Here is a 27,935-nt window from a genome sequence, read left to right on the forward strand (position 1 = left end):
ACCTCACGGGGAATGTACCTGTGAAGATTCGCCTCATTCTGTACAGCCGTTCTGGAGAAGAAGATTAAAAAAAGAATTTTTTCAAAACAAGATGGCGGCCGAATTACGTCACCGATGACGTCAAAATATTTTTTTTTCGACCTGGAATTTATGTGTGGATGACGCACAAAAATTTTCAAATTTTTCTCATGTGGCGTTCTACTTGACGAATTTTCACTGGGATACCTCTTCACTGATGACGTCACGAAAAATCACACGTATTCCCGAGAGGGAGCTTAGTAAAATGTATCAAGCGAAAATTGTTTCCATTTCACAGTTTCAGAGATAAAGAGGTCCAAAGTTTATCCTTTTTTTTCAAGATGGCGCCCGCAACACGTGACCAATGACGTCATAATTATAACGTGAGTGTGCTATCAAAAAATATACTTGCTACTGTGAAAATTTTGTATCGATCAGACTTAGCATTCCAGAGAAAATGATTTTTAAATCAAAAAAATCTGCAAATTTTGCAAATTTCCGGTGGAAGAACAATAAAAATAACTAGAACTGCCACTTTATAACTGCTGGCAGTGATGACCAGGTACCCAGAAGTGCCTTTGACACAACTGATACAACATGAGACTTAAATCAGAGTCGCAAAGTTTTGCATTGACAGGATAAGCGGTGCCAGAGAAAACATTATTTAATGGTGATACAAACACAGGCCTGCTTCGAGAGGGCGCGGAACAGACGAGTTGCGAACCGGGCAGCACAAAGCATTCAATTTCGTAAGAACTGGCTTCCAGATTCAAATAATTAAATAATTCTGGCTCCCAAACCGCGTGACCGATCAGGTTGAAATTTTAAACTTTTGTTTCGCATGTCACCTGAATTATAAATTTGAAGTTTCTCATATATAGAGGCAGCCGTTCCAGAGTAAACATTAATTAATATTTATCCTTCAATCCAAGATGGCGGCCAAACCATGTGACTTGTGATGTCATAATTTTCACCACATGTGCAAACACGATGGGAGACTATAAGTGCAAATTTTCGCTTCTCCAGGTTAAGCAGTTCCAGAGAAAACATTATTTAATATTTTTCTTAAAACCAACATGGCTGCCAAACCCTGGGCCCGATCCCGTTGAAATTTCAAACCCTCATTCCGCATGAGTGTTCCACCATAAAGGTGATGTTTCACATTTATTGATGCAGTAGTTCCAGAGTAAACATTAATTAATATTTTTCCTTCAATCCACTATGGCTGCCAAACGTTGCGTCGTACCTCAAAAGGGGGTGAGAACTTTTTATTCGTCATGGAGAGGCGGTCATAGTGGTGGAGTTTCGCATGGATCTGTTCAGCCGTTTCAGAGAAAAAGATGTTTGAAGATATTGTTTTTCAATCCAAGATGGCTGACGAACCATGAGACCTATGACATCAGAAATTTATATTCTGCTTCCAACTGGGTATTGGAACACGCACGTGAAGTTTCGTGTTAATCGGTAAAGGTGCGTTTTTCAATCCAAGATGGCCGCCAAACCATGTGACGTGTGACATCATAATTTTTACCAAGCGTGCATACTGCCGGCTAGATGATAATTACAAATTTTCGATTCGTTTGGTTAAGCGGTTCCAGAGAAAACATTATTTAATATTTTTCTTAAATCCAAGATGGCGGCCAAACCATGTGACTTATCAATTCGAAATTAACAAACTTATATCGCCTTCCTGTCCCGAATATAGTTCTGAAATCTCCCCTTTATTGGGCCAACGCTTCTGGAGAAGAAGATGTTTGAAGGTTTTCGGGTTTTTTCAAGATGGCCGCCAAACCATGTGACCGATCAAGAACAAATTAACAAACTTGAGAAAGGACCTCATGGGGAATATATGTGTGAAGTTTCGTCTTCATCTGTCTTGCCCTTCTGGAGAAGAAGATTTTTAAAATTTATTCATTTTCAATCCAAGATGGCTGCCGAACCTTGTGACCTATGATATCATAAATTTAAATTCTGCTTTCCATCGTCGACCCGAACAAGTGTGTGAAGTTTCGTGAAAATCGGATAAGGTCTATTTTTCTATCCAAGATGGCCGCCAAACCATGTGACTTCTGAGGTAAAATTTTTTTACCATGTATGCAGACTTGAGGGAGGAAGGCACTTGCAAATTTTCGCTTCGATGGCTTATGAAATACCAGAGAAAACATTATTTAATATTTTTCTTAAATCCAATATGGCGGCCAAACCATGTGACCTATCACTTCGAAATTAACAAACTTGCATCGCATACATGTCACGAATATAGTTGTGAAATCTCGCCTTGATTGAACCAGCGCTTCTGGAGAAGAAGATGTTTGAAGGTTTTAGGGTTTTTTCAAGATGGCCGCCAAACCATGTGACGCATCAACAACAAATTAACAAACTTGAAAGAGGACCTCAGGGGGAATGTACCTGTAAAGTTTCGCCTTAATCTGTCCAGCCCTTCTGGAGAAGAAGATTTTTTAAAAAAAACACTAAAAAACAAGATGGCGGCCGAATTACGTCATCGATGACGTCAAAAAAAACATTTTTGACGATGAATTTTGGTGTAGATGACGCTCAGAATTTTTCAGATTTTTCCCATATGGCGTTCTACTTGACGAATTTTCACCGGTGTATCGCTTCACTTCTGACGTCAAGACAAATCACACGTGTTCCCCATAGGGAGCTTAATAAAATTCATGAAGCGAAAACATTTTTACCCTAGAAAGTTTCAGAGATACAGAGGTCCAAAGTTTTTCGGTTTTTTCAAGATGGCGCCCGCACCACGTGACCAATGACGTCATAATTATAACGCAATTGTGCTATCAAAAAAGATACATACTATGGTGAAAACTTCGTGTCGATCGGACTTAGCGTCCCAGAGAAAATGATTTTTAAAGTGAAGAAGGGTGCAAAATGCCGGCGGAAAAAGAATAATAACAATAACTAGAACTGCCACTTTATAACTGCTGGCAGTGATGACCGGGTACCCAGTCCGTCCGCCTTTGACACAACTGACACAACGTGAGACTTTCTGCAGATGACAGTCGCAAAGTTTCGCATTTATCGGATAAGCGGTGCCAGAGAAAACATTATTTAATGGTGATACAAACACAGGCCTGCTTCGAGACGGCGCGGAACAGACGAGTTACGAACCGGGCAGCACAAAGCGTTCAATTTCCTTATTACTGGCGACCAGATTCAAATAATTAAATAATTCTGGCTGCCAAACCGTGTGACCGATCAGGTTGAAATTTTAAACTTTTGTTTCCCATGTAGCCTAAATTATAAATATGAAGTTTCGCATATATAGAAGTAGTGGTTCCAGACTAAACATGAATTAATATTTATCCTTCAATCTAAGATGGCGGCCAAACCATGTGACTTGTGATGTGATAATTTTCACCACATGTGTAAACACAATCATGGAGGATGACAGTGCAAATTTTCGCTTCGATAGGTTAAGCAGTTCCAGAGAAAACATTATTTAATATTTTTCTTAAAACCAACATGGCTGCCAAACCCTGGGACCTATCAATTAGAAATTAACAAACCCTCATTCCGCACTGACTGTTGCACCATAAAGTGTGATGTTTCACATTTATTGATGCAGTAGTTCTGGAGTAGAACATTAATTAATATTTTTCCTTCAATCCAATATGGCTGCCAAACAATGTGACCAATCAAGAACAAATTAACAAACTTGAGAAAGGACCTCATGGAGAGGCGGTCATAGTGGTGAAGTTTCGCCTGGATCTGTTCAGCCGTTTCTGGAGAAAAAGACGTTTGAAGATATTCATTTTCAATCCAAGATGGCTGACGAACCATGTGACCTATGACATCAGAAATTTATATTCTGCTTCCAACTGGGTATTGGAACACGTTTGTGAAGTTTCGTGTTAATCGGTAAAGGTGCGTTTTTCTATCCAAGATGGCCGCCAAACCATGTGACGTGTGATGTCATAATTTTTATCATGCGTGCATACACGATGCCCTCTCGATGATAATTACAAATTTTCGATTTGTTTGGTTCAGCGGTTCCAGAGAAAACATTATTTAATATTTTTCTTAAATCCAAGATGGCGGCCAAACCATGTGACTTATCAATTCGAAATTAACAAACTTATATCGACTTACGTCTCCCGAATATAGTTCTGAAATCTTGACTTCATTGGACCAGCGCTTCTGGAGAAGAAGATGTTTGAAGGTTTTAGGGTTTTTTCAAGATGGCCGCCAAACCATGTGACCGATCAAGAAGAAATTAACAAACTTGAGAAAGGACCTCATGGGGAATATATGTGTGAAGTTTCGTCTTAATCTGTCTTGCCCTTCTGGAGAAGAAGATTTTTAAAATTTATTCATTTTCAATCCAAGATGGCTGCCGAACCTTGTGACCTATGATATCATAAATTTAAATTCTGCTTTCCATCGTCGACCCGAACAAGTGTGTGAAGTTTCGTGAAAATCGGATAAGGTCTATTTTTCCATCCAAGATGGCCGCCAAACCATGTGACTTCTGAGGTAAAACTTTTTACCATGTATGCAGACTTGAGGGAGGAAGGCAATTGCAAATTTTCACTTTGATGGCTTATGAAATACCAGAGAAAACATTATTTAATATTTTTCTTAAATCCAACATGGCGGCCAAACCATGTGACCTATCACTTTGCAATTAACAAACTTGCATCGCATACATGTCCCGAATATAGTTCTGAAATCTCGCCTTCATGGGACCAGCGCTTCTGGAGAAGAAGATGTTTGAAGGTTTTAGGGTTTTTTCAAGATGGCCGCCAAACCATGTGACTTATCAACAACAAATTAACAAACTTGAAAGAGGACCTCAGGGGGAATGTGCCTGTAAAGTTTCGCCTTAATCTGTCCAGCCCTTCTGGAGAAGAAGATTTAAAAAAAAAAAAATTTCAAAACAAGATGGCGGCCGAATTACGTCACCGATGACGTCAAAATATTTTTTTCTACGATGAATTTTTGTGTAGATGACGCTCAAGAAATTTCAAATTTTTGCCATGTGGCGTTCTACTTGACGAATTTTCACTGGGATACCTCTTCACCGATGACGTCACGAAAAATCACACGTATTCCCGAGAGGGAGCTTGTTAAAATGTATGAAGCGAAATTTTTTTTACCCTAGAAGATTTCAGAGATACAGAGCTCCAAAGTTTTTCTGTTTTTTCAAGATGGTGCCCGTACCATGTGACCTATGACGTCATAATTATCAATTATGTATGCTATCAAAAAAGATACATATTTGGTGAAAATTTTGTGTCGATTGGTCTTACCATTTCTGAGAAAATGGCATTTAAAGCGAAAAAATTTGGAAATTTTGAAAATTTACGGCGGAAGAAAAATAATAATAACTAGAACTGCCACTTTATAACTGCTGGCAGTGATGACCGGGTACCCAAACGTGTCCGCCTTTGACACAACTGATACAACATGAGACTTAAATCATCGTCGCAAAGTTTCGCATTCATCGGAAAAGCGGTGCCAGAGAAAACATGATTTAATGGTGATACAAACACAGGCCTGCTTCGCGACGGCGCAGAACAGACGAGTGCTGAACCGGGCAGCACAAAGCGTTCAATTTCCTTATTACTGGCGAACAGATTAAAATGATTAAATAATTCTGGCTGCCAAACCACGTGATCGATCAGGTTGAAATTTTAAACTTTTGTTTCGCATGTCACCTCAATTATAAATGTGAAGTTTCGTATATACAGAAGCAGCAGTTCCAGAGTAAACATTAATTAATATTTATCCTTCAATCCAAGATGGCGGCCAAACCATGTGACTTGTGACGTCATAATTTTCACCACATCTGCAAACAGGATCGGAGACGACAAGTGCAAATTTTCGCTTCGCCAGGTTAAGCAGTTCCAGAGAAAACATTATTTAATATTTTTCTTAAAACCAACATGGCTGCCAAACCCTGGGCCCGATCCCGTTGAAATTTCAAACCCTCATTCCGCATGCGCGTTCCACCATAAAGGTGATGTTTCATATTTATTGATGCAGTAGTTCCAGAGTAAACATTAATTAATATTTTTCCTTCAATCCACTATGGCTGCCAAACGTTGCGTCGTACCTCAAAAGAGGGTGAGAACTTTTTATTCGGCATGGAGAGGCGGTCATAGTGGTCGAGTTTCGCCTGGATCTGTTCAGCCGTTTCAGAGAAAAAGACGTTTGAAGATATTGTTTTTCAATCCAAGATGGCTGACGAACCATGTGACCTATGACATCAGAAATTTATATTCTGCTTCCAACTGGGTATTGGAACACGTTTGTGAAGTTTCCTGTTAATCGGTAAAGGTGCGTTTTTCTATCCAAGATGGCCGCCAAACCATGTGACGTGTGATGTCATAATTTTTACCATGCGTGCATACTGCCCTCTCGATGATAATTACAAATTTTCGATTCTTTGGTTAAGCGGTTCCAGAGAAAACATTATTTAATATTTTTCTTAAATCCAAGATGGCGGCCAAACCATGTGACTTATCAATTCGAAATTAACAAACTTATATCGCCTTCCTGTCCCGAATACAGTTCTGAAATCTCCCCTTCATTGGGCCAGCGTTTCTGGAGAAGAAGATGTTTGAAGGTTTTCGGGTTTTTCAAGATGGCCGACAAACCATGTGACCGATCTAGAACAAATTAAAAAACTTGAGAAAGGATCTCATGGAGAATATATCTGTGAAGTTTTGTCTTAATCTGTCTTGCCCTTCTGGAGAAGAAGATTTTTAAAATTTATTCATTTTCAATCCAAGATGGCTGCCGAACCTTGTGACCTATGATATCATAAATTTAAATTCTGCTTTCCATCGTCGACCCGAACAAGTCTGTGAAGTTTCGTGAAAATCGGATAAGGTCTATTTTTCTATCCAAGATGGCCGCCAAACCATGTGACTTCTGAGGTAAAAATTTTTTACCATGTATGCAGACTTGAGGGAGGAAGGCAATTGCAAATTTTCGCTTCGATGGCTTATGAAATACCAGAGAAAACATTATTTAATATTTTTCTTAAATCCAACATGGCGGCCAAACCATGTGACCTATCACTTAGAAATTAACAAACTTGCATCGCATACATGTCACGAATATACTTGTGAAATCTCGCCTTCATGGGACCAGCGCTTCTGGAGAAGAAGATGTTTGAAGGTTTTAGGGTTTTTTCAAGATGGCCGCCAAACCATGTGACGTATCAACAACAAATTAACAAACTTGAAAGAGGATATCAGGGGGAATGTACTTGTAAAGTTTCGCCTTAATCTGTCCAGCCCTTCTGGAGAAGAAGATTTTAAAAATTTATTCATTTTCAATCCAAGATGGCTGACGAACCATGTGACCTATGACATCACAAATTTAGATTCTGCTTCCTACTGGGTATTGGAACACGTTTATGAAGTTTCGTGTTAATCGGTAAAGGTGCGTTTTTCTATCCAAGATGGCCGCCAAACCATGCGACGTGTGACATCATAATTTTTACCACGCGTGTATACACGACGGTAGATGATAATTGCAAACTTTCGATTCGTTAGGTTAAGCGGTTCCAGAGAAAACATTATTTAATATTTTTCTTAAATCCAAGATGGCGGCCAAACCATGTGACTTATCAATTCGAAATTAACAAACTTATATCGCCTTCCTGTCCCGAATATAGTTCTGAAATCTCCCCTTCATTGGGCCAACGCTTCTGGAGAAGAAGATGTTTGAAGGTTTTCGGGTTTTTTCAAGATGGCCGCCAAACCATGTGACCGATCAAGAACAAATTAACAAACTTGAGAAAGGACCTCATGGGGAATATATGTGTGAAGTTTCGTCTTCATCTGTCTTGCCCTTCTGGAGAAGAAGATTTTTAAAATTTATTCATTTTCAATCCAAGATGGCTGCCGAACCTTGTGACCTATGATATCATAAATTTAAATTCTGCTTTCCATCGTCGACCCGAACAACTGTGTGAAGTTTCGTGTAAATCGGATAAGGTCTATTTTTCTATCCAAGATGGCCGCCAAACCATGTGACTTCTGAGGTAAAATTTTTTTACCATGTATGCAGACGTGAGGGAGGAAGGCACTTGCAAATTTTCGCTTCGATGGCTTCTGAAATTCCAGAGAAAACATTATTTAATATTTTTCTTAAATCCAACATGGCGGCCAAACCACGTGACCTATCACTTCGAAATTAACAAACTTGTATCGCATGCATTTCACGAATATAGTTCTGAAATCTCGCCTTCATTGGACCAGCGCTTCTGGAGAAGAAGATGTTTGAAGGTTTTAGGGTTTTTTCAAGATGGCCGCCAAACCATGTGACGTATCAACAACAAATTAACAAACTTGAAAGAGGACCTCAGGGGGAATGTGCCTGTAAAGTTTCGCCTCAATCTGCACAGCCGTTCTGGAGAAGAAGATTTTTAAAAAACACTAAAAAACAAGATGGCGGCCGAATTACGTCATCGATGACGTCAAAAAAACATTTTTGACGATGAATTTTGGTGTAGATGACGCTCAAGAATTTTTCAGATTTTTCCTATATGGCGTTCTACTTGACGAATTTTCACCGGTATATCGCTTCACCTATGACGTCACGAAAAATCACACGTGTTCCCCATAGGGAGCTTAGTAAAATGTATCAAACGAAAAAATTTTCCATTGCACGGTTTCCGAGATACAGATGTCCAAAGTTTATCGCTTTTTTCAAGATGGCGACCGTACCACGTGACCAATGACGTCATAATTATAACGTGATTGTGCTATCAAAAAAGATACATACTATGGTGAAAATTTTCTGTCGATCGGACTTAGTGTTCCAGAGAAAATGATTTTTAAAGCGAAAAAGGGTGCAAAATGCCGGCGGAAAAATAATAATAATAATAATAATGCGTAATAATAATAATAATAAACAGAAGGAAAACAATAGGGTACCCTGTACTCACAGGGTACCCTAATAAACAGAAGAAAAACAATAGGTTATCCAGTCCATTTGACTGGATACCCTAATAATAAATAAACAGAAGAAAAACAATAGGGTACCCTGTACTCACAGGGTACCCTAATTCTTCTTCTTCTTCTTTCGGCTGCTCCCGTTAAGGGTCGCCACAGCGGATCATCCGCATGATCCGCATATTGATTTGGCACATGTTTTACGCCGGATGCCCTTCCTGACGCAACCCTGATCGCCTCTTACGAAACACAGGGATATGGTACACCTATTTTAACCAGGGTATACACCGGCCCAGTACACTGGTACTCACTTCGCCGACCTCGGAAGGATGACAGGCTGAGTCAACCCCCTGGTGTATTAATTCATTGGCCCAACGGGGCTTGAACTCAGGACCTTTTGGATCCCAAGCCGCTGCCCTAACCACTGCGGCAACACCAGGCTCACAGGGTACCCTAATTAAGAGCTGAAATGTCATGCATCTATAAGTATTCAACCCCTTTGCTATGACGCTCCAAATTGAGCTCTGGTGCCTCCAATTTCCTTTGATCATCCTTGAGATGGTGCTACAACTTGATTGGAGTCCACCTGTGGCCAATTCAATTGATTGGACTTCATTAAGAAAGAAACACACCTTTCTATATAAGGTCCCACAGTTGGCAGTGTATCTGGCAGGATGGTTGGCATAGGTCGGGGGAAGGGTAAAAAAGAATTGCAACTATGCGTAGATGAAACTAGGGGATGAACAAACAGGATGAGGAAAGGGAAAAGTGAAGGAAACGTTTGCAACTTGTAAATAGATGTGGAGGGTTTTGAGGACAGAAAAGATCACTGATAGGAGTGGAACATGACCTGAGGTGGTGGTGGTGCACTGTCGAATGCTGAAGCCCTGTAGGGGAGGGTGGAATTGAACAGAGAGGAACAAAGGAATGGAGGCGAGCAATGAAACATTATTTTCGGAATTTCACAACAAGTGGATTCCTCGTAGAATGCATGGAGGGACTGGGGATGAGCATGGAGGGATTGAAAAGCAGAGGGAGCAAGACTTGAGGAGAGGTGGTTAAAAATGGAGAGACTTCCAAATTTTCGAAATGTGTAAAATGATAGACAGGAAGATAGGTAGATTCGTCAAAAGTACATCGTCAACTTATGAAATGTTTATTTTTGTGCAAAATTATATTGAAATGAAGTGATTAACATAGACAGCAGCTCAAAATGTTTCTCTTCAACACTGATATGTTCCTGGTATATCCCGTTCATGGATCTGCCAACATTAAAATGAAGGTCATTTAAAAAATTTAACAAAATTGTTGCTTCTCGATTACGAAGTTCATCATGGTCATGGTTTTATCCATGTTCTCCATCTTTAACATTGTCCCAGCAGAAGAAGTCCACTGGCGGTAGATCGAGTGATCTTGATGCCCACTCATTGGCTCCACGTCTGCTAATCTCGAGTCCAAATAACCTGTCAGAACATGGTTTGAATATCAAGTGTGTTACTTGGGCTTCGAACCACTGATGTCTTGAGTAGACAGTTATGATTCACCTGTGACAGTCTCATCGACAAATAAGGGAACAACAACCATGTTGGATGATATACCCACCTACACTGAGCATCAGATGAGTTTAATGAATCACTGACAATCATGGGGAGATTTGTATCTGAGGTGTTGTGATTAACTTGGCCAACTGTTAGAGAAATATCGCCTCGACACTCACATATTGTGACCAGGAAAACATGGCTCCTCTTATGTCTCGCTTTGGAATATCTCAGAGCTGTTACTTATGAGCTGTATCATCGTCTGTCCGTGTAACATTCACAGTCTGCAAGGTTTCAGATTTAGTCTGTTCATCATTAGATGGCATGATGAAGAATAGGAAAGGTCAAGTCCTGAGAGATGTTAGATGGATTTTCTCACTGCTCTACCATCGTTGTTACTACAATGTCTGGTTTTATCTGCTGTCACTGTACTGGATCTATCACAAACAGCTGTATTAAGCACTGACTTAGTTGCCTCAAACTCTCTGATTTTGGTTTTATTCTCTCTGGCCTTGGAGGTGGTTCGTTCTACTGTTGAGAGAACGTCCGATGCACTTCAAACACATTTTCACGTTTTAAAATTGACTTGATGACGCGTGTGCTTTTCGTTCGTCATTCAGTGAGAACCACACCCTCCATCAGCCATAGAGTGCACTCGGCAGGGTGTGTACTACCGCCACGTAATGCTTGATCCACGAGAACGTATCGGGCCCAATCACTACATTTTTGAAATATCAGGCTATGTATCGTTTTTGCCCCAATCTCTCAATGGTGAAGAATCACTTTAAAAATTAAATAATTGTCGCATCCAGATCTGGATTCGGATCTTCACCAAAATTGAATCGATTCTTCCTTGTCACACACCCAACATGTCCACCAAGTTTTGTCTGAATCTGTCCACAACTTTTTGAGATATTGTGCTATATATCGTTTTTAGCCCAATCTCTCAATGGTGAAGGAGAGAGGAGATTGGGGCCATACTCTGTGTAGAACGTTGGTGCTGCTTAAGCAGTCTCCTTGGCTATGGGACACAATCCTGGATGGGTCGCCACTCCGACACAGTATACCAGCAAGCTGGCACTCATTTTGCCAACCTCGGAAGGATGACAGGTCGCATTAACGCCACCTGGAATTAATTCAACAGCTGAGCGAGATTTGAACTCAGGCATAATGGTGAAGAATCACTTTTAAAAATTCGAGTAGTCGGATCCGGACCCGGATCTTCACCAAAATCTAACCAGTTTGTGCTTGTCACACAACGAACCTGTCCACAAAATTTCATCAAGATCAGTGCACAACTTTTTATGATATCCTGTACACAGACAAACAGACAGAAAGGGGGTGAATACATAACCTCCATCACCTTCGGAGGCGGAGGTAATAAGTAACGATCAAAAAGACATACAGACTGTAGACTGTGCGGATGTAGACATAGTTGATGCAGTTATTGTGGACCGAAGACACCAAATTGCGTATTTTACTTTCATGAAAGAGTGCCATTATTGTATTGTATGTAATTCAAAAGAAAAGTTTTTAAGGAAGTTGTTTCATACAGCGTCTCGTAGGTGCTTGCTTTTTCAACAGCTCCTGAAATCTGAGGGCCGTGCCCAGAGTGGTCATGCTGGGTGAGCCAAGATGGCCAAAGAGCATGCTGTCGTGTGCTGATAAATAATCAAACTTGTTCGCAATGAACTGCATATCCACCATCACGCCATCGTATTCATCCTCGTTTCTACTTTCCGTAATTTATTGTGGACCGTAAATATCCCACCGTGCTTCTGTTTTGGGAAATCGATGTGTAAGGGGTCAGTAGCATGAATGGTAATAAAGGGTATCGTTAGCATGTACATGTTTGCGTGAGTGGCAGCTCCATTACGAGGCCTTTGACTTTGTATATAGAAATATAACAAACTCTGATCCCTTCACGATTCATGTATTCTCCACTTCATTCAACGAGCAACGTTTTGCTTTCCACCGACTCAAGTGTGACCGTTTGCGCTGAAAGCAGCCTGGATGATCCTGGATAATCCTGGATGATCCTGGATAATCCGTAAATTCTTATGTAATCCAAAGGATGACGCGTGACGGCAAAAGAACAAACGCTATTTGATTACTCCTTTTACCCTCGTGCACAGTACCTTTCTGCCTAATTGTACATGTTACCTCCATTGTAATTTCTTTCCTATCATTGATAAATGATGATGTGCTAAATGAGTGTCATGGCTTTTGTGATGAAGGTGAATACACAGTCACTGATGTTACATAGTGCTGCACTTGTGCTGAGGCTCACCTTGTTAGCTAGCACTAGGGTTGATTATGAGGGTAAGTCTATTCAGGGTGTCCATAAAGTCTCTTTTCAATTAAAAATTATTACAAAAGCAAATGAATAGATAAATCTGTGGAAATTATTACAAAATGAGGAGTAGATATTGAAGTTTTTTTGCCTCATTTAATACACTTCTATGTGGGCACCATTAGTTGCACGAAGCACATCAAGACGGTAATCAATTTCCTGCCATGTTCGCTGTAGCATAGCCTCATCAATGGTGGCAATGGCGTCAGTGATCCTTTGCTTCAGGTCGTTGATGTCCCGTATCTTTGTTCGATACACGATATTTTTAACATAACCCCATGGAAAGAGAACTTTGATAATCACTGAGTACATTGAACAAATCTGATAAAAAACATCCCATCAATTGCCTTTGTAATAATTTTTTTAAATTGTAAAGAGACTTTATGGACACCCTGTATTTCGTTTTCCATTTTCCTTCTTTCTTTCATCTCACATTATTTTGTCCCTTTCAGCATCATCTTCTTATTGTGGATTGCATTGGGGTTGAGGTTACTGCTGGGATTGATGAACGAGTTAATGCTAACACTACGACTGCATTGTGGAGTAACCTTGACCCAAATTCAATTCTGCTCCCACTTACATTGAGAGGAAACTTATTATTATTATTATTATTATTATTATTATTATTATTATTATTATTAGTATTACCATTATCACTTTGTATGCAGCCTGTTAGTGCCCCCTGTTTTCAGTAAGCTGGTACTCATTTTGCCAACCCTGTAAAGATGACAGACTGAGTCAACCCATCTGGTGTTATTTAATGATACGACAAGGGCTCAAACTGAAGACCCTCAGATCTTCAGCCAGCCACCTTAACCGTTAAGCCTACACGAGGCGAGCTGGAACTGAATGGGACAGTGCAATGCAAGACGTTAAAGGAAACGAGGAAAATGTGAAAAATACTCTGGGTTAAGTTGGTGTACATGTGAGGACAAGCTGGACCTGTGAAGCTGATATGTTAATTGATTGGGTGACTGGAATGTTTTGATGAATATTTGTGCTAATTGTTAAACCAGACCCTGCATTTTGGGTGATTTGCATTCTGATGATTTTTCCGGCTCACTGAGAAGTTCGCAAAAGCAAAAGAGATCTTGATAATTTCACCTTTTAATTGAGTACTTCTGTGACACCGTGAATTTTGCCTCTCTCGTATCCCCAGTTAAAGGGCAGTCTTGAGGCCTTAGAAAGCCAATCTGCAGATGCTGAAGCCCCCGAACCTGCTCAGCCTCCGCTTACGAAGTTCAGGCATCTGGCCATGCCTGCAGAAGGTAATATCAAACAATGAAAGATTTTTATACATCACCTGTTCAAATTTGGTGACGCTCAACGTATTTGGTCATGAATGATTTTAAAACCTAATTTTAAAAAGCTCACTTTTTTAATGTTCTGCAGTTACTAAGGCTCTACAGGTAGATGTTTGTGTTGATTACATTTCAGGTGAAGCAAATTATGTTAATAATTGAGAACGCTTCCATCCGATCGTTATGGATGTTTTCACCTTCCAACCTGATGACAAAATCCACCGCAAAGCAGCAAATGCACCTTCGGTGAACTTCCCAGTGATTTTTACGGAGGCAGTCATGTCTTGTTCTATCATTAACCAGGGAACCATTGTCCAATCTTTCAGCCGGCAATTCTATTTTTAGCCGGCTTGAAATTATTCATTGAAAACTGAACGACGCTGAGCTTCCCCCAGTCAATTTCTTTTTACGTTTAATACACTTTTGTACGAACTGTTCGACTGTCATAGTCATCAATGGGTTCACGAGCCGAGAAATGAGGAATGGCAACAACCGGGATCTGATTTGCAGCTGCAATTCTGCTATTGCACTCCCGTGAACATCTCTCTTTGACACCTCTCCGAGGTTCCCCTTCTGTTTCAATTCCGCTATTTGAACACAGACTCGGGGATCAGAAGCGCACTGAGCTCAACGAGCAATCTTGAGGTAATCGTGCACCCAGAAGAGGCTTTGAAAAGAGACTTCATGGGGCCCAAGAAATAATTCGTATTATTAGTCACTCTTATTTCATTTGTCAGTCGGTCACCATTACCATGAACACAACTCACCAGAGAAATAATTTGATTTGATGAACCATACTCTTTACAGAGCGTTGGTGCTGCCGAAGCATTTTCTTGGCAAGGGTTGTACTGGGTGATTTGCCATTGCCTTCGCAGCGTCGTTTGTCCGTGCTCGATCCTTTTTAATGCAGAGCATCCATCAAGGAAGCAGCACATACCCTTTTTAAAGTCTTTGGTATGACTCGGCCAGGGTTTGAACTGCCGACCTCTCAAACTCAGAGCGGACGCTTACAACATCGAGTCTGGTTCAGAGAAATAAGCGGACTTATTAATCTTGTGCACTGAACCTGAATTACCATACTTTATACTGGAAAAACCTGCTTTATTCAAGGCATGGGTTAATGGGCATCACTCGAAGGGTCATCATCAAGGGCATTGCTCGTCATCACAGCCAGGATACAATTATTGAATTGTTCCGTAATGCTACAGGTGATAGACAAGACGGGTGTTTTGTCTGAGGGTGTATAAGTGAAAAATTGAGCTGCAGTTGAAGTACTATTCCTGTGTAACAAACTGCAATGCAATGAACGTTTCATGAACACTATTTGTTTAGTTTTTGTTACTGTTCTTGAAAATTGTTCACTGGTATCCAGCAAATGCTCAAAGTTCCTTCAAGGTATTGAATGTAGGGGTGGGGTGGTGGTTTGAGGGGAGAGAGGATGTAGGATTGCGGTAGCTGGGATGCCGATCAAATGATGGTACCGCTATTACAGCGAATAGCTTGTATCTTGTCGATCGTTGGGCACAACATGTATGTGACATTACATTTGCATTTCATCATGAATCCTTAACAAGGCATGGTTGTAAATGACACCCAAGTTATAGATATTTTGAAATATTGCTCACGTTGGTCATCCATGTAAAGTTTCGCCTCAATCTGTTCAGCTGTTTCAAGGAAGAAGATTTTTGAATGTTTAAAAAAAATAAATGGCAGCCGAACCACATGACTAATTTTTTTTGTTTTTTTAACTCATGCGTTTTTTTCTGTGGACCAATTTATCCATAGATGACCCTCAAACATTTTCATACTGATCGGATGTAGCATTCTATGTGTGCAATTATGATGTCATAACGAAGGCACCTATCTATATTATAAGAGGTGTATGTGTGTGTGTGTGTGTGTGTGTGTGTGTGTGTGTGTGTGTGTGTGTGTGTGTGTGTGTGTGTGTGTGTGTGTGTGTGTGTGTGTGTGTGTGTGTGTGTGTGTGACCATTTTTCTCAGAGATGGCTGAACGGATCTTCATCAAACTTTAAGAGGTTTGTCAGTGAGTGCCAGAGAGTGTTTCAGGCCAAAACATTTTTTCCAAGTTTGAAAAAAAAAAAAAGTTCGTTTTTTTTTCTTTTTCGGTTTGATTTGTTTATTTATTTAAGTCAACCCCCTCCCCCCCCCCAACTTTTTTAAAATTTCTACATTGCCAAAGCCTTTTTGATTAATGACAGTTATATTCAAGTACACACATGTATGAATAAATACAAAACAATTACTAGACGTTTTATACAAATATCTTCCGCAAGCGGTCAAAGTTAGCGATGCATCTTCTTCTTCTGCCTGAACGGTACCATATTTATAAGTTGGGGGCAAACTTATATTAACCCAGAGGCGTCGACGGTACATTCACGAGCATCCATTCGACAAATAACATCCAATTCCACTTCTAAGGTAACACTTTTACAATGTCTCTGAGACAATAAGCTATGGGGTGTTTACAAAGTCCTGTTACCCCTTCTGCAGAACCTGGTAAATGAATACAATGAATGCATAAGAGGTATAAATGTAAACTTTTATTGTTTTCAACTTTCACATTTCATATTTGATACATAGGTACAGACTGTGGAGACGGTGTGTCGCGACATACGTTCGTCATCTAAAGTGGTTACCATGGCAACCAGGATGCTGTTTTCCATGTAGTAGCACAATTCTGTATATTACACCTTCTTGTTCGGGCGTATATTGTGCTCACTTGCACTCTTGTTTTTTATTGGTATTGCAGTTGTGGGTGTGGTTTTGAAAATCACATCTGTTGAGGTAATGTGTGTGACAAAAGCTTGGTGTTGGCTCCACAGTTGAGGTGACCGGTTTAGAGTTCGTAGGATCTCGAGTGAGAGCCCCAGCTGTGCTGTGAAATAACATCAGGTGGGTTGATTCAGCTCGTCATCCTTCCGAGGTTCGCATAATGAGTACCAGCTTTGTGTAAACAGGGGGCACTGCATCAGCGGCACTGCCACACTTCCAGTAATGATGCAACCAGCAGCCACAGTTTGTTTCTCGTGTGTGTGTGTGCATCATTGGTTGTTATCTCCAAATGCGTACTTCAAAAGGTGGAACAGAACTTTCCTCAATTATTTTCCCTCCCTCTCGGATCCACTATCATTATACAATGTTGCCAATTTATTCATTTTCCATGTCACCACGTGGTCCTCTTGTCAAACTGGGTGAGGGGTGAAATTTATGAGATGGCATGTCTTACATCGGTGCAGGGTTGGGCGCCTCACCCCTCCCTCCATTCTTCTTGGCACGCAGGATGCCAATTGGGATCACTGCTGAGTGTTGAGGGTGCCCATTGTCCAACGCTGTGGTCTGGTGACTGAAGGCCATCACATATGGATAACATCAGTGTCATGCTCATCAAACCATTGGGCAACCACATGTGTTCTGTGGATGGGGGCATTTTCATCCTGGAAGACCCCCCCCTCCCAGCAGGAATGAAATGCTGCAACATGATGTGAAGATGATCGCTCAGTACCATTAAATGGTGATTGGCATTGACTTTGCCTTCTAAGAGAATGACTGTACCCAAACCATGCCAGAAAAATGCACCCCACAACATTACAGAACCACCAGAACCCTTCACTGTTGGAACAAAGCACTCAGGGTTATAGAGTTCTTTCGGTTGGTGCCACATGTGCATTTGTCCGTTTGGCGAGAACATGATGAAGGATGATTCATCTGACCATATCACATTTCTCCACTGCTCGGTCGTCCATTGCCTGTGCTCTTTGCACCACTGGACTCGCAAACGTGCATTGCCAGTTGTGATGAATTGTTTGTGCACTGCAACCAAACTATGGTATCCCGCTCTGTGGAATTCTCGGCAGACCGTTTTTTTATGAAACTGGCCACTCGTGCCCAAGATTGAGATTTGCAGTCAATTGATCTGCAGTTGCTCGCCTGCTTTGCCTTGAATTTCAAATTGATGCACAGGTATCATGATACTGGAGTGTGTGCTTCTGCCCACTTGCCCTTTGCTGATGATGTCTTTCCATCAGAATTCCATGCCAACATCACCTTAGACATCGTTGCTCATGAAACTTCAGCAAGTTGAGCTGTCTTTGTTACTGAAGCTCCTGCCAAACGTGCCCCAACAATCACCCCTCTTTCAGTCACTGAGGCTTTTATGTCCTCTGCCTTTTTTATTTAAAACAAAAAGGTAAAAAAATCTTAACAATAAACCAAATTGTGAGTCATCAAATCAATAAATTGAATGAGCAATCAAACAAGAATCAAAGAACAAGAAGTTATTGAAGAACACAAAGTCAAACAAGAAATTGAAGAACACAGTCAAGCGAGAAATTAAAGAACACGGGAAGATCCAATAAGAATAAGAAGAAATGTGAAGGCACTTTTCAATATATCTCTTAATTCACTATGTTGTCGATTATCTGGGCATTTGTAGCGGAGTTGCTTTTTGTGGACCCTTTTCTTATAAACGGTCACTGGGCCTGTGTCCAGGGGAGCTTTCTCTTTCTCCTGCCCCCCCAAACCAAATTTTTGGTTTCCCAATTATCGAGGTTTATGCCTTAGTAGCCGGCTCCTTCTTCCTCCCATGGTGGGGTCTCCCGAGTGGAGGCTGCTCCCTCCACCCCCGCCACTGGAGCAACTAACTATCCTTTGGAGGGGTCCTTCGCCCGTGAGCCCAGTGGTTGACGTAGCCACCTCCTGGTCCTTGCTCCCCCCCTCCTCCTTTCTTCCCTTCACCTCTTCCTTCTTTCTCTTCTTTACTCTCCTCTCTCTTCTCCCTCCTCCTTCTGTCTTTCCTTACTGCAGTGGGGGAGGGTGATACGACAGGCACTGGCACCACCATACTTGATTCCGGGGCAACAACACCATCTTGCTCACATAACTCTGCAGGCAGGAGCAGAAGGTGTGCCCCAGTAAACCACAGAAGTTGCACCGCATCTGAGAGGTGCCGTGTTCCCTTACATGTCCCAGCTGGCCACACTGCGAGCAAAATTGTTCTTTGCACTCAGAGGCTCGGTGGCCCAGCTGTCCGCATCTGTGGCATATTTTCGGCTATCCTGCATAAAAAACTTGTCCATGGTCCATCCCAATGATTATCCCATTCTGGATATGGGTCACCATGCCATCCTCCTTGACCCGGAACTTAACACGAAATTGCCGGGTCCCAGTCCATAAACCCAGACCACTTCGGATATACCATGGTGGGGTCTTAACATCCACATATCTTGACAACCAATAATCCATATCGTAATTTGTAATGCTCTCATTGTAAAGGCAGACAGTCACGACCCTTTCATGGTTAGAGAGGGCCTCGACCGCCCAGTCAGCAAGAGACAAAGCTGACCGAGCAGTAGTCCACCTCACCCTAAACTCGGTAAGCCTTTCAGTGGACTGAAAGGACATATCAAAACCATGGGCCAAAGAGATGAGGCAATATAAATCCTCACCCTTGAACCCCAGTATGTATAACAAAACCTTCCGGTCACTTACCTCACTCGTCAGCACGGCTTCTTCCTTGGAAAACACGAATCTGATGCAGTTATGGCACCTGCCCGCCATTCTGGAGTCCTGGGGATGGCGGGGACAACACAAGAGAAAGAAGGGGTGGGGGGGCATGCGAGGGAGGGGGTGGTGGTCGGGCCTCACGAGGATACCTTCCTGCCTGGTGGGTGAGGCCCGCCAGACAGGAAGAAGGCCGGGGAAAAGCAGGAAGGGAAAGACAAACGAAAACACAGGACTAACAAGACAAAAAGTATAAGGTAAACAAAGGGACAAGATCGAGGGGAAATAAAGTGCGCAGAACAAACACAGCAAGGTGAACAAGCAGTGGCCACACCATTGCTTTCACTGGATTTGGTGTCCCTCATTTACCGAGGTGTTTCCATTTTTCTGTCCACTACCTGTATTAGTGGGGCAACTTAGCTAAATATAGCATAACAATTGTGCATTTTGTGAGGAAAGCACCAAATTTGGTACACTAGTAGCCTATCATATTATGAACAGATTTGGATATTGGGCCATCTCAAATTCAGCTGCTGATGGCTGTGGCAGCCATTTTTCAAAATGGCCACCAGTGGTTACTGTTATGACACATCTGCTTTACTGGAGAGAAACGCAGGTTGATAGTGAAAGTTTATTTACTAATAAAGGTCCAATAATGGTCAAAGAAAGTAACAATTTGATTTGGTTGAGAAAAAAAAGTTGTGAGCAAAACAAAAAAAAAGTTCCACCCCGAGAAGTGTGAGCAAAGGGAAACAGCAGCTGGACTCTCTCAGGAACGACGTGGCACTTTTCTCACGGCTCTACATCAGTTGCCAGACGAGGGATGGAAACCTTGAAGAGTTCTTTCATCATGAGAATCAAGCATGTCCTCCAGCTCTCTCCGATGGAGAAAGTCTCCGTCTAGGTACGAAGAGTGATCTCCTGAAATGCTTTGAAGAGTTCTCCAATGCCCAATCAGAGGCTACCACCAGCCTAGTTCTTGATGGGGCAGTCATTGTCCAGATGCTGAAGCCTGCGGTAGCCAAGAACTTTGATGACTATGCCCAGGATGTCTTCATACCGTACCTGTCAACAAAGCTTCAGACTGTGTCATGCCTGGACCTGGTCTGGGACCGCTACGTTTCTGATTCACTGAAAGACAGTGCAAGATCAAAGCGTGGAAAAGGAGTGCGTAGACGCGTGGTCGGAGCAGCAGTTATACCTGGAAACTGGCAGAACTTCCCCCGAGTGGACACCAACAAGACCGAGCTGTTCAAGTTCCTATCAGAAGCTATCTTCAGGTGGTTTGACCAGGATGACAAGCAGCTGGTTATCACTGATGGAGAGGCAGTCCTGAGCAAGCCACCGCTGCTAGATCTGGCCTTGCTCGCCCCATGCAGCCACGAAGAAGCTGACAGTCGAATGTTGTTGCATGCATCCCATGCAGCCAACCATGGTCACCACAAGATGCTGATCAAGACAGTTGACACCGATGTTGTGGTGTTGGCTGTGTCAGTGGCCCAGGGACTGCAACCAGAAGATCAACTGTGGCTAGCATTTGGCACTGGGAAGAGTTTTCGGTCCCTGGCAGCCCACGAAATAGCAGCTGGCCTAGGACCAGAGAAGGCACAGGCACTCCCAATGTTTCACGCTCTGACTGGGTGTGACACTGTATCTAGCTTTGCTGGACATGGTAAGAAGACGACTTGGACAATCTGGACCGTTCTGCCAGAACTTAGACGCACTGCTGAAGCTTTCCTCTGCACCAAGTGGCATACCAGATGATGTCATGCACACCATCGAGAGGTTCATCATATTGCTCTATGACGGAACCAGCACGTGCAACGACATTGACAAGGCCCGGAAGAAACTCTTCGCGAAGAAGAACAACGTGCAGCTGATTCCGCCAACCAAGGCAGCTCTGGATGAGCATGTGAAGAGGGCGGCCTACCAAGGAGGCCATGTGTGGGGTCAAACACTGCTACCAACGCCAGAGCTGCCTCCTCCATCCAGCTGGGGCTGGGTCAAGAATGACGAGGGGGGTGTACGAGCCACACTGGACGAAGCTACCCAAAGCAGCCCACACCTGCTATGAGCTAGTATCGTGCAAGTGCAAGAAGAGCTGTCTGAAGCGTTGCAAGTGCAAAAAGGCTGCACTTGAATGCACAGCTTTGTGTGTGTGTGAGGGAGAGTGCTCACAAAATTGAGAGAATATTAACAGAGCAGACTGTGTCACTGATTCATAACATTTAAATCAGACATCTCTCGATCAATTTCTATGAGTGAGATGTCGGTATTCATATGAACTCGCATAACCCGCGCTCTGCACGACATGTTGGGGTGGGTGTGTTTGAGAAAGGAACTGATGCAGAGTATCAGTAGTAATTTTACTTTAATGCAGTCAGTGGAATACGATTTCACTGTTTCAGAACCATTTTATTTACTTTTTTTTGTACCATCCCCCTCATATGGTCTTTGAGATAATGTAAGCCGAATATCACGTTATTCGAGCGCAGAACAAAGTCGAAGATAGCGCAACACGAAACCACAAACTCGGAAATAATATATGATTTTATTTAATTTTTTTTGTACCATGCACCTCATATGGTCTTTGAGATAATGTAAGCCGAATATCACGTTACTCGAACGCAGAACAAAGTCGAAGATAGCGCGACACGAAACCACAAACTCGGAAATAATATATAACATGAGACGCAGCCCATGATTCGTTTGCAACCATGCTCAACAACCACTGACTTTACATATGCGATGTTGGTATTCATATCAATTAGACGCAGCCCGCGATTTGTTTGCCACCATTCTCAACAACCAATTTCTATGAGTGAGATAGTCGTCCGGTACACAAATAATTAGCAGCCATCTTGCAAAATTGTGGCTATCTTTAAACTTGAGGTGGCTACAGGTTATGTTTTTCTTAATTCAGCTTTTAATAAATGTTCAAACCAATGTTAGAGTGAAATTATAGTAACCACTTGTGGCCATTTCGAAAAATGGCTGCCACAGCCATCAGCGGCTGAATTTGAGATGGCCCAATATCCAAATCTGTTCATAATATGTTAGGTTACTTGTGTGCCAAATTTGGTGCTTTCCTCACAAAATGCACAATTGTTTTGCTAAGTTGCCCCACTATATATCTTTCTCCCACTAATACATACATACATACATGCATACATACATACATGCATACATACTGATTTAATACGTGATTATGCATCATATATTCAAACACATTGATGTGACATCACACACATACACCACACACACTGTTAAAAACATTTTAGCAAGGTGAGAGTTCAAACCTGCATTGTTGGGATGTGGTTAAATTATCAAATGTGCTGTGAGTTCATTCAGCAGTTAATTATCACAAATTTTGCTTCCTTTACTGGGATATTAACTCGGTTTTTTTGAAAGGTTTAAATTGATTGAAGTCTGAATTGATTGAGAGAGGTCTGAATTGATTGAGAGAGGTCTGAATTGATTGAATGGGGTTTTAATTGATTGAGTGAGGTCTGAATTAATTGAGTGGGGTTTGTTTTTGTATAAAGTGGAGGGGAGGGCCTCTATCTTAGTTTAAAAAAAAATCCTGCGAAAAAGGAAGTTCTTTCAAGATGATGGATTTTTCAAGATGGTAACATTTTTATGGTAGATTTTTATTTCTTGATGATTCTTATCAGAAACTTCAATTGCAAGCCAGTCATGTGTGAAGTGATCTGATGGGTTTTTTTTATATACACCGAACACGAGGTTTTTTTTCCCTCCCTGCTGAAATCCGTTTGTTCACCTGCTTCAGTTGTGTGGGATTTTAGGATTATTTTACCAGCCAGGTGAATGCATTTTAGTGAGATGTACAGAAACCCCATTTTTATTTATACACTACTTATCTTGATTTGATACGATTGCATCGTAAGTTACTCGTACGTGCTCGTTAATATCACCTTTCACAGTTCGTATTTTCTATACATTGATGTTGCTTTCAAAAGAACACCTTTACAAAGCCAAGGAACGCGTTTGGTAGCTCAAGGCCACAGTACAAATGATAATTATCACCAGTTTTGTTGGCTATTGTGCGTTCCACTAATTGTTTTTCTTCTCTTTACTCTAAATAGCCGTTTCACACACATGGTCTGATTAATGGAGTTCCTTACTCTTTGTGAAAAATCTCACCGATGTGCAATGTGCATTTGTGTGGCAGAAACTGAACTGGTTGGGAAGAGTGTTGCCCCACCCACCCCTACCATGTACAAGTTCCGCCCCTCTGGAGGCCTTTGTCCAGATCCGGGTGCCCATTACCACCCTGGTACTGATAAGGTAGGTAGAAGTTGAATTTTGGTTTTTATGTAAATTCTTCAATTACGTTTGCTCATTCATAAATATGTCGATGGATTGTGTGTTGTCTCTTTCCCTGATACTCCAATTTAATAGTTCCTCTTTTGAGTATTTTGTTGCCCCTCTTTTCTGCTTTTATAAGCTGCTACGGTTTTGGCCCATGATGCTGGCCCACAATGTGTCCTTCAAGCTATTTGTAGTTAAATATTTTATTTACAACAATGGATTGCTGGCCCATTGCCTAACCCCTAAGCTGGAGTTCTGTTTCATTTTATTTTTTTGGAAGTTTAAAGAGCTAATTCGCTTTCTCTGCCCCCATTGATTACTATTTATCCGATAGCTGGAAGATTCTAGATTCTAGTTACCTTCTCGGTGGACTGCCAACCAAAACCGCACCTCCCCTGCAAAGGCTTTGGAGGCAACCTTGACTCACCGGGTACCCCAAGCGGTGGACACGCGTAGCATTTCCGGATGACCCCCTCAGATCGACGGACATCTCACCTCTATGGATGTCTGAAATTGATATGGAAGAAGCACATCTACACAATATAGGCTTTGGTGGAGAGCTGTAGTTCAGGCCTTGTGCTGCGTGGCAGCAAGAAGTTTGAAGATGAAGATGCGTCTTTCAGGGATTACTCCGCATTGCAATGTTTACTTGGGAAAGAAGCAACAAAAGCGGAATGTGAGGTTTTGCATTTTCCAAATTTCACATATTTCATTTTCTTCTCCTGGAAGACTCTGTCACTCAAGGCAGACGCTGTTTGACTAATGTTCATTTTTCGAGCATCTGACCATCCCTCGAAACTGAAAAGTCTTTGGTGAAATTGAATGTGAAGCTCTTAATGGTCATGATTTCAAAGTTCCTCAACCCAACTTGGTGTTATAATCTCCAAACCAGAAGGATTTCAACAATATAATATAGATAAACCCTTATTGAAATGGAAAGATATTGAATTTGACAATGAAAAATGTCAGTAGAGCTTTTCTTTTCTTTTCCTTGTCTTTCACCGACCGTCTAATATCGGGTGAAATCCAAAAGTTCCGTAAAGCAAAGGGACGGAAAATCGTACAATAATCTTTGAGTCCAAAACTGATTGAGGGTATTAATTCTAGGAAAGAGTATAATTTGAAGCGATGAGTTGGGCAACATAAGTACACCAAATTTCAAATTAGTCACTTGATGCATAAAAAAATTCTGGAAAAAAAATCATGGCGAAGGGACGGAATCGATAGAATTGAGAAATCTTAACTTTTATTTTCTTGCCTGGAGTGTATATACATTATAAATATAAATTAAATAAAATCTGTTTTACTGCATTTGTAATCATATGGGAGATGTCTGAATAGCATTTTTTCATATGTACTTTAAGTGAAATTTCAGTCCCAACCAACTTCTCGGTATAGTACAATGTGAAGGGACGGAAAGCAAAGGGACAGAAAAAAAAAAGGGACGGAAAGCAAAGGGACGCAAAGGGACATGTTCATGTTGTTGATGTGATATGGTGAAAAATTATTTTGTTCCATATGGTCAAAATTAATTCTGAACAGTTATTTCTGATATGATCTGTCATTACAAATCAAAAATTTACTGGAGGGATGCTTTCAAAAAAAAAAATTGAGCTTTCTAAAAACAGGCTTTTTTCGTGTCAAAAAACGTCTTTTTTTTCAAAAAATATGTATGCAATCAATTATTTTGGTATTTAATAAGTTGACTCCTACCAAGAGGAGTATGAAGACCAACTTTTACCCAAATTTGATGTCTATGGAATATTTCAGAGCCAAAAATGCATTTTTTGGCTGCTCTTAGAGCACGCTTATTCTGGACATTTCCATCTGTCTGTCTGTCCACGAAACTTTGATCAAGCCTAGGGGTAAAACCACTCAACCGATTCCAATGAAATTTGGTAGGTAGGACCAATATTTCTGGGAATCGTGTGCTTTCGAATCTGGGACCCCAGGCCCTAGCAACGGCATAGCAACGGCCCTTTAAAGTGGTCAAAAAATCTAAAAAAAGAAAATCGAAAAATCGAAGCTTAGAGTTCTGTGCGCAATCTATCTTGCTCCCTTCATGCCAATTTGCAGCCCTAACAAAAAATATTTGTAGGAGGAGATAGGTTTTGGGCGCGTACATGTCGAACATTTCAGAAACGGTTAATTGCGAATATCTCTAAGAGAAAGTCTGATTTTGATGAAACTTGGGTGAAATGTGTACAATGTGGCTAACATGTACACAAAAATGAATGGTTGCTATGCACACCTCCGTTGCTTGGCAACAGCTAAAATACTTTATCGTACATCGTACACTTATTGTGGACTGTACAAAAAAAATCAATACCTCCGATGGACCTGCTTTTTTTTGTGCCCAAGGAGAATGTCTTACAGCATCATATAAAAAAAATTTAATCTTTAGCAAATGCATAAATGGAATTACCAGGGCTGCCATTTGTTAGAGTCTCTTTGGAAACATGCCTGAAATTTCACAATGCGGGTTTCTGGGCGCAAACTAAGAGGGCTGTGATAATCATATTTATTGTGCTAAATTGATTGATAGCATGCACATGAATATCGGCTAGTCACGTCGGCCAGCTTTCCATCTGGAGCGAGCAGCCATGTCGCCTACCGGCTTGTTAAAAATGTTAATGACTTTTGGATTTCACCCTATCACGTTTAACATCACATCAGCAGCACTCATTACAAAGTTTGATTTGGATTCCTGCATTTTTAACCTCCGCCATTGAAGATGGACGGAGGTTACTGTTTTCACCCCTGTCTGTTTGTTTGTTTGTTTGTTTGTGAACAGTATTACGGAAAACTCCTGGACGGATTTTGACGAAACTTGGTGGGGGGATTAAGTATGGTCCAAGGATCATGCCATTAGATTTTGGACTTGGTCCAAAGTCCAATATGGCCGCTATGGTGGCCATTTTGAAAAAATATTTGAATATTTGTTTTTGCATTTCTACATGTTTTAAGTGCTTTCCAACCCCCCCCCCCCCCAAAAAAAGAAATTTTGCACCTTTTTTTTCAAAAAAAGTTTAGATTTTTTTTTTTTTGGGCATTTCTACATGCGCATTAATCTAGTTTAGTTTATTCAATCGTGGTTCAGTAGAGTCTGATCCGTTTTGACCTACAATGAATACGATATCAGGTTCACTTAAGTGACCCAGCAGTATTGGCGGCGGAGGTTTTGCACTCTACCGAGTGCTCCCCCTCTAGTCATACTTGTGCTCACAAGTTAAACAATATTTTCGATGCAATGCTTTTCCCCACTTTCGCGAGTTATTACCTTTGCCACCGAAAGTGGACAGAGGTTATGTTTTTACCCCTGTTTGTCTGTCTGTTTGGCTGTGAGCAGGATATTTAACCTCCGCCATCGAAGATGGATGGAGGTTACTGTTTTCACCCCTGTCTGTTTGTTTGTTTGTGAAGAGTATTACGGAAAAATTCCTCGACGGATTTCGACGAAACTTGGTGGGGGGATTAGGTATGGTCCAAGGATCATGCCATTAGATTTTGACTTGGTCCAAAGTCCAATATGGCCGCTATGGTGGCCATTTTGGAAAAATATTTGAATTTTTGTTTTTGCATTTCTACATGTTTTAAGTGATTTCCAACCAAAAAATATAAAAAATTGTTAGAGAAAAAAAAGAAAAAAAAATTTTCAACAAAATTTCGATTTTTTTTTTGCATTTCTACGTTTAAGTGATTTCCAACAAAAAAAACATGCCAAAATTATAATTGCGGCTGATTTTGGAACTTCAGGTGGATATACCCACATAAAATCAATTTGTCTCGAGGAATGAAGTTATGACGAATGACTTGAGTATGTAAAAGTTAAAAGTAAAAGGGAAAGTTGCAAACTATAACTCTGTGAGCACTGTTGACATCAAATTGAATGAATAGGATATCAGGTTCACTTGAGTGACCTAGCAGTATTGGCGGC

At 41.2% G+C, this 27,935-nt stretch overlaps 1 protein-coding gene across 3 annotated transcripts in view; it reads left to right on the plus strand.

Annotated features, from left to right (window-relative positions):
• Positions 1-27,935, plus strand: part of LOC147008938 (palmitoyltransferase ZDHHC5-like) — a 172,199-nt gene that overhangs the window by 127,572 nt on the left and 16,692 nt on the right. For all 3 annotated transcript variants that reach the window (XM_085863827.1, XM_085863828.1, XM_085863830.1), the window contains 2 exons: positions 14,005-14,113; positions 23,859-23,974. In XM_085863827.1, the coding sequence (XP_085719953.1) occupies positions 14,005-14,113; positions 23,859-23,974 (225 nt within the window). The remainder of the gene's footprint in view (positions 1-14,004; positions 14,114-23,858; positions 23,975-27,935) is intronic.

This window comes from Eptatretus burgeri, chromosome 18, assembly GCF_056783735.1.
Source record: "Eptatretus burgeri isolate ZD-2024b chromosome 18, Ebu_testis_v1, whole genome shotgun sequence".
In the NCBI taxonomy this organism is placed as follows: Eukaryota; Metazoa; Chordata; class Myxini; order Myxiniformes; family Myxinidae; genus Eptatretus; species Eptatretus burgeri.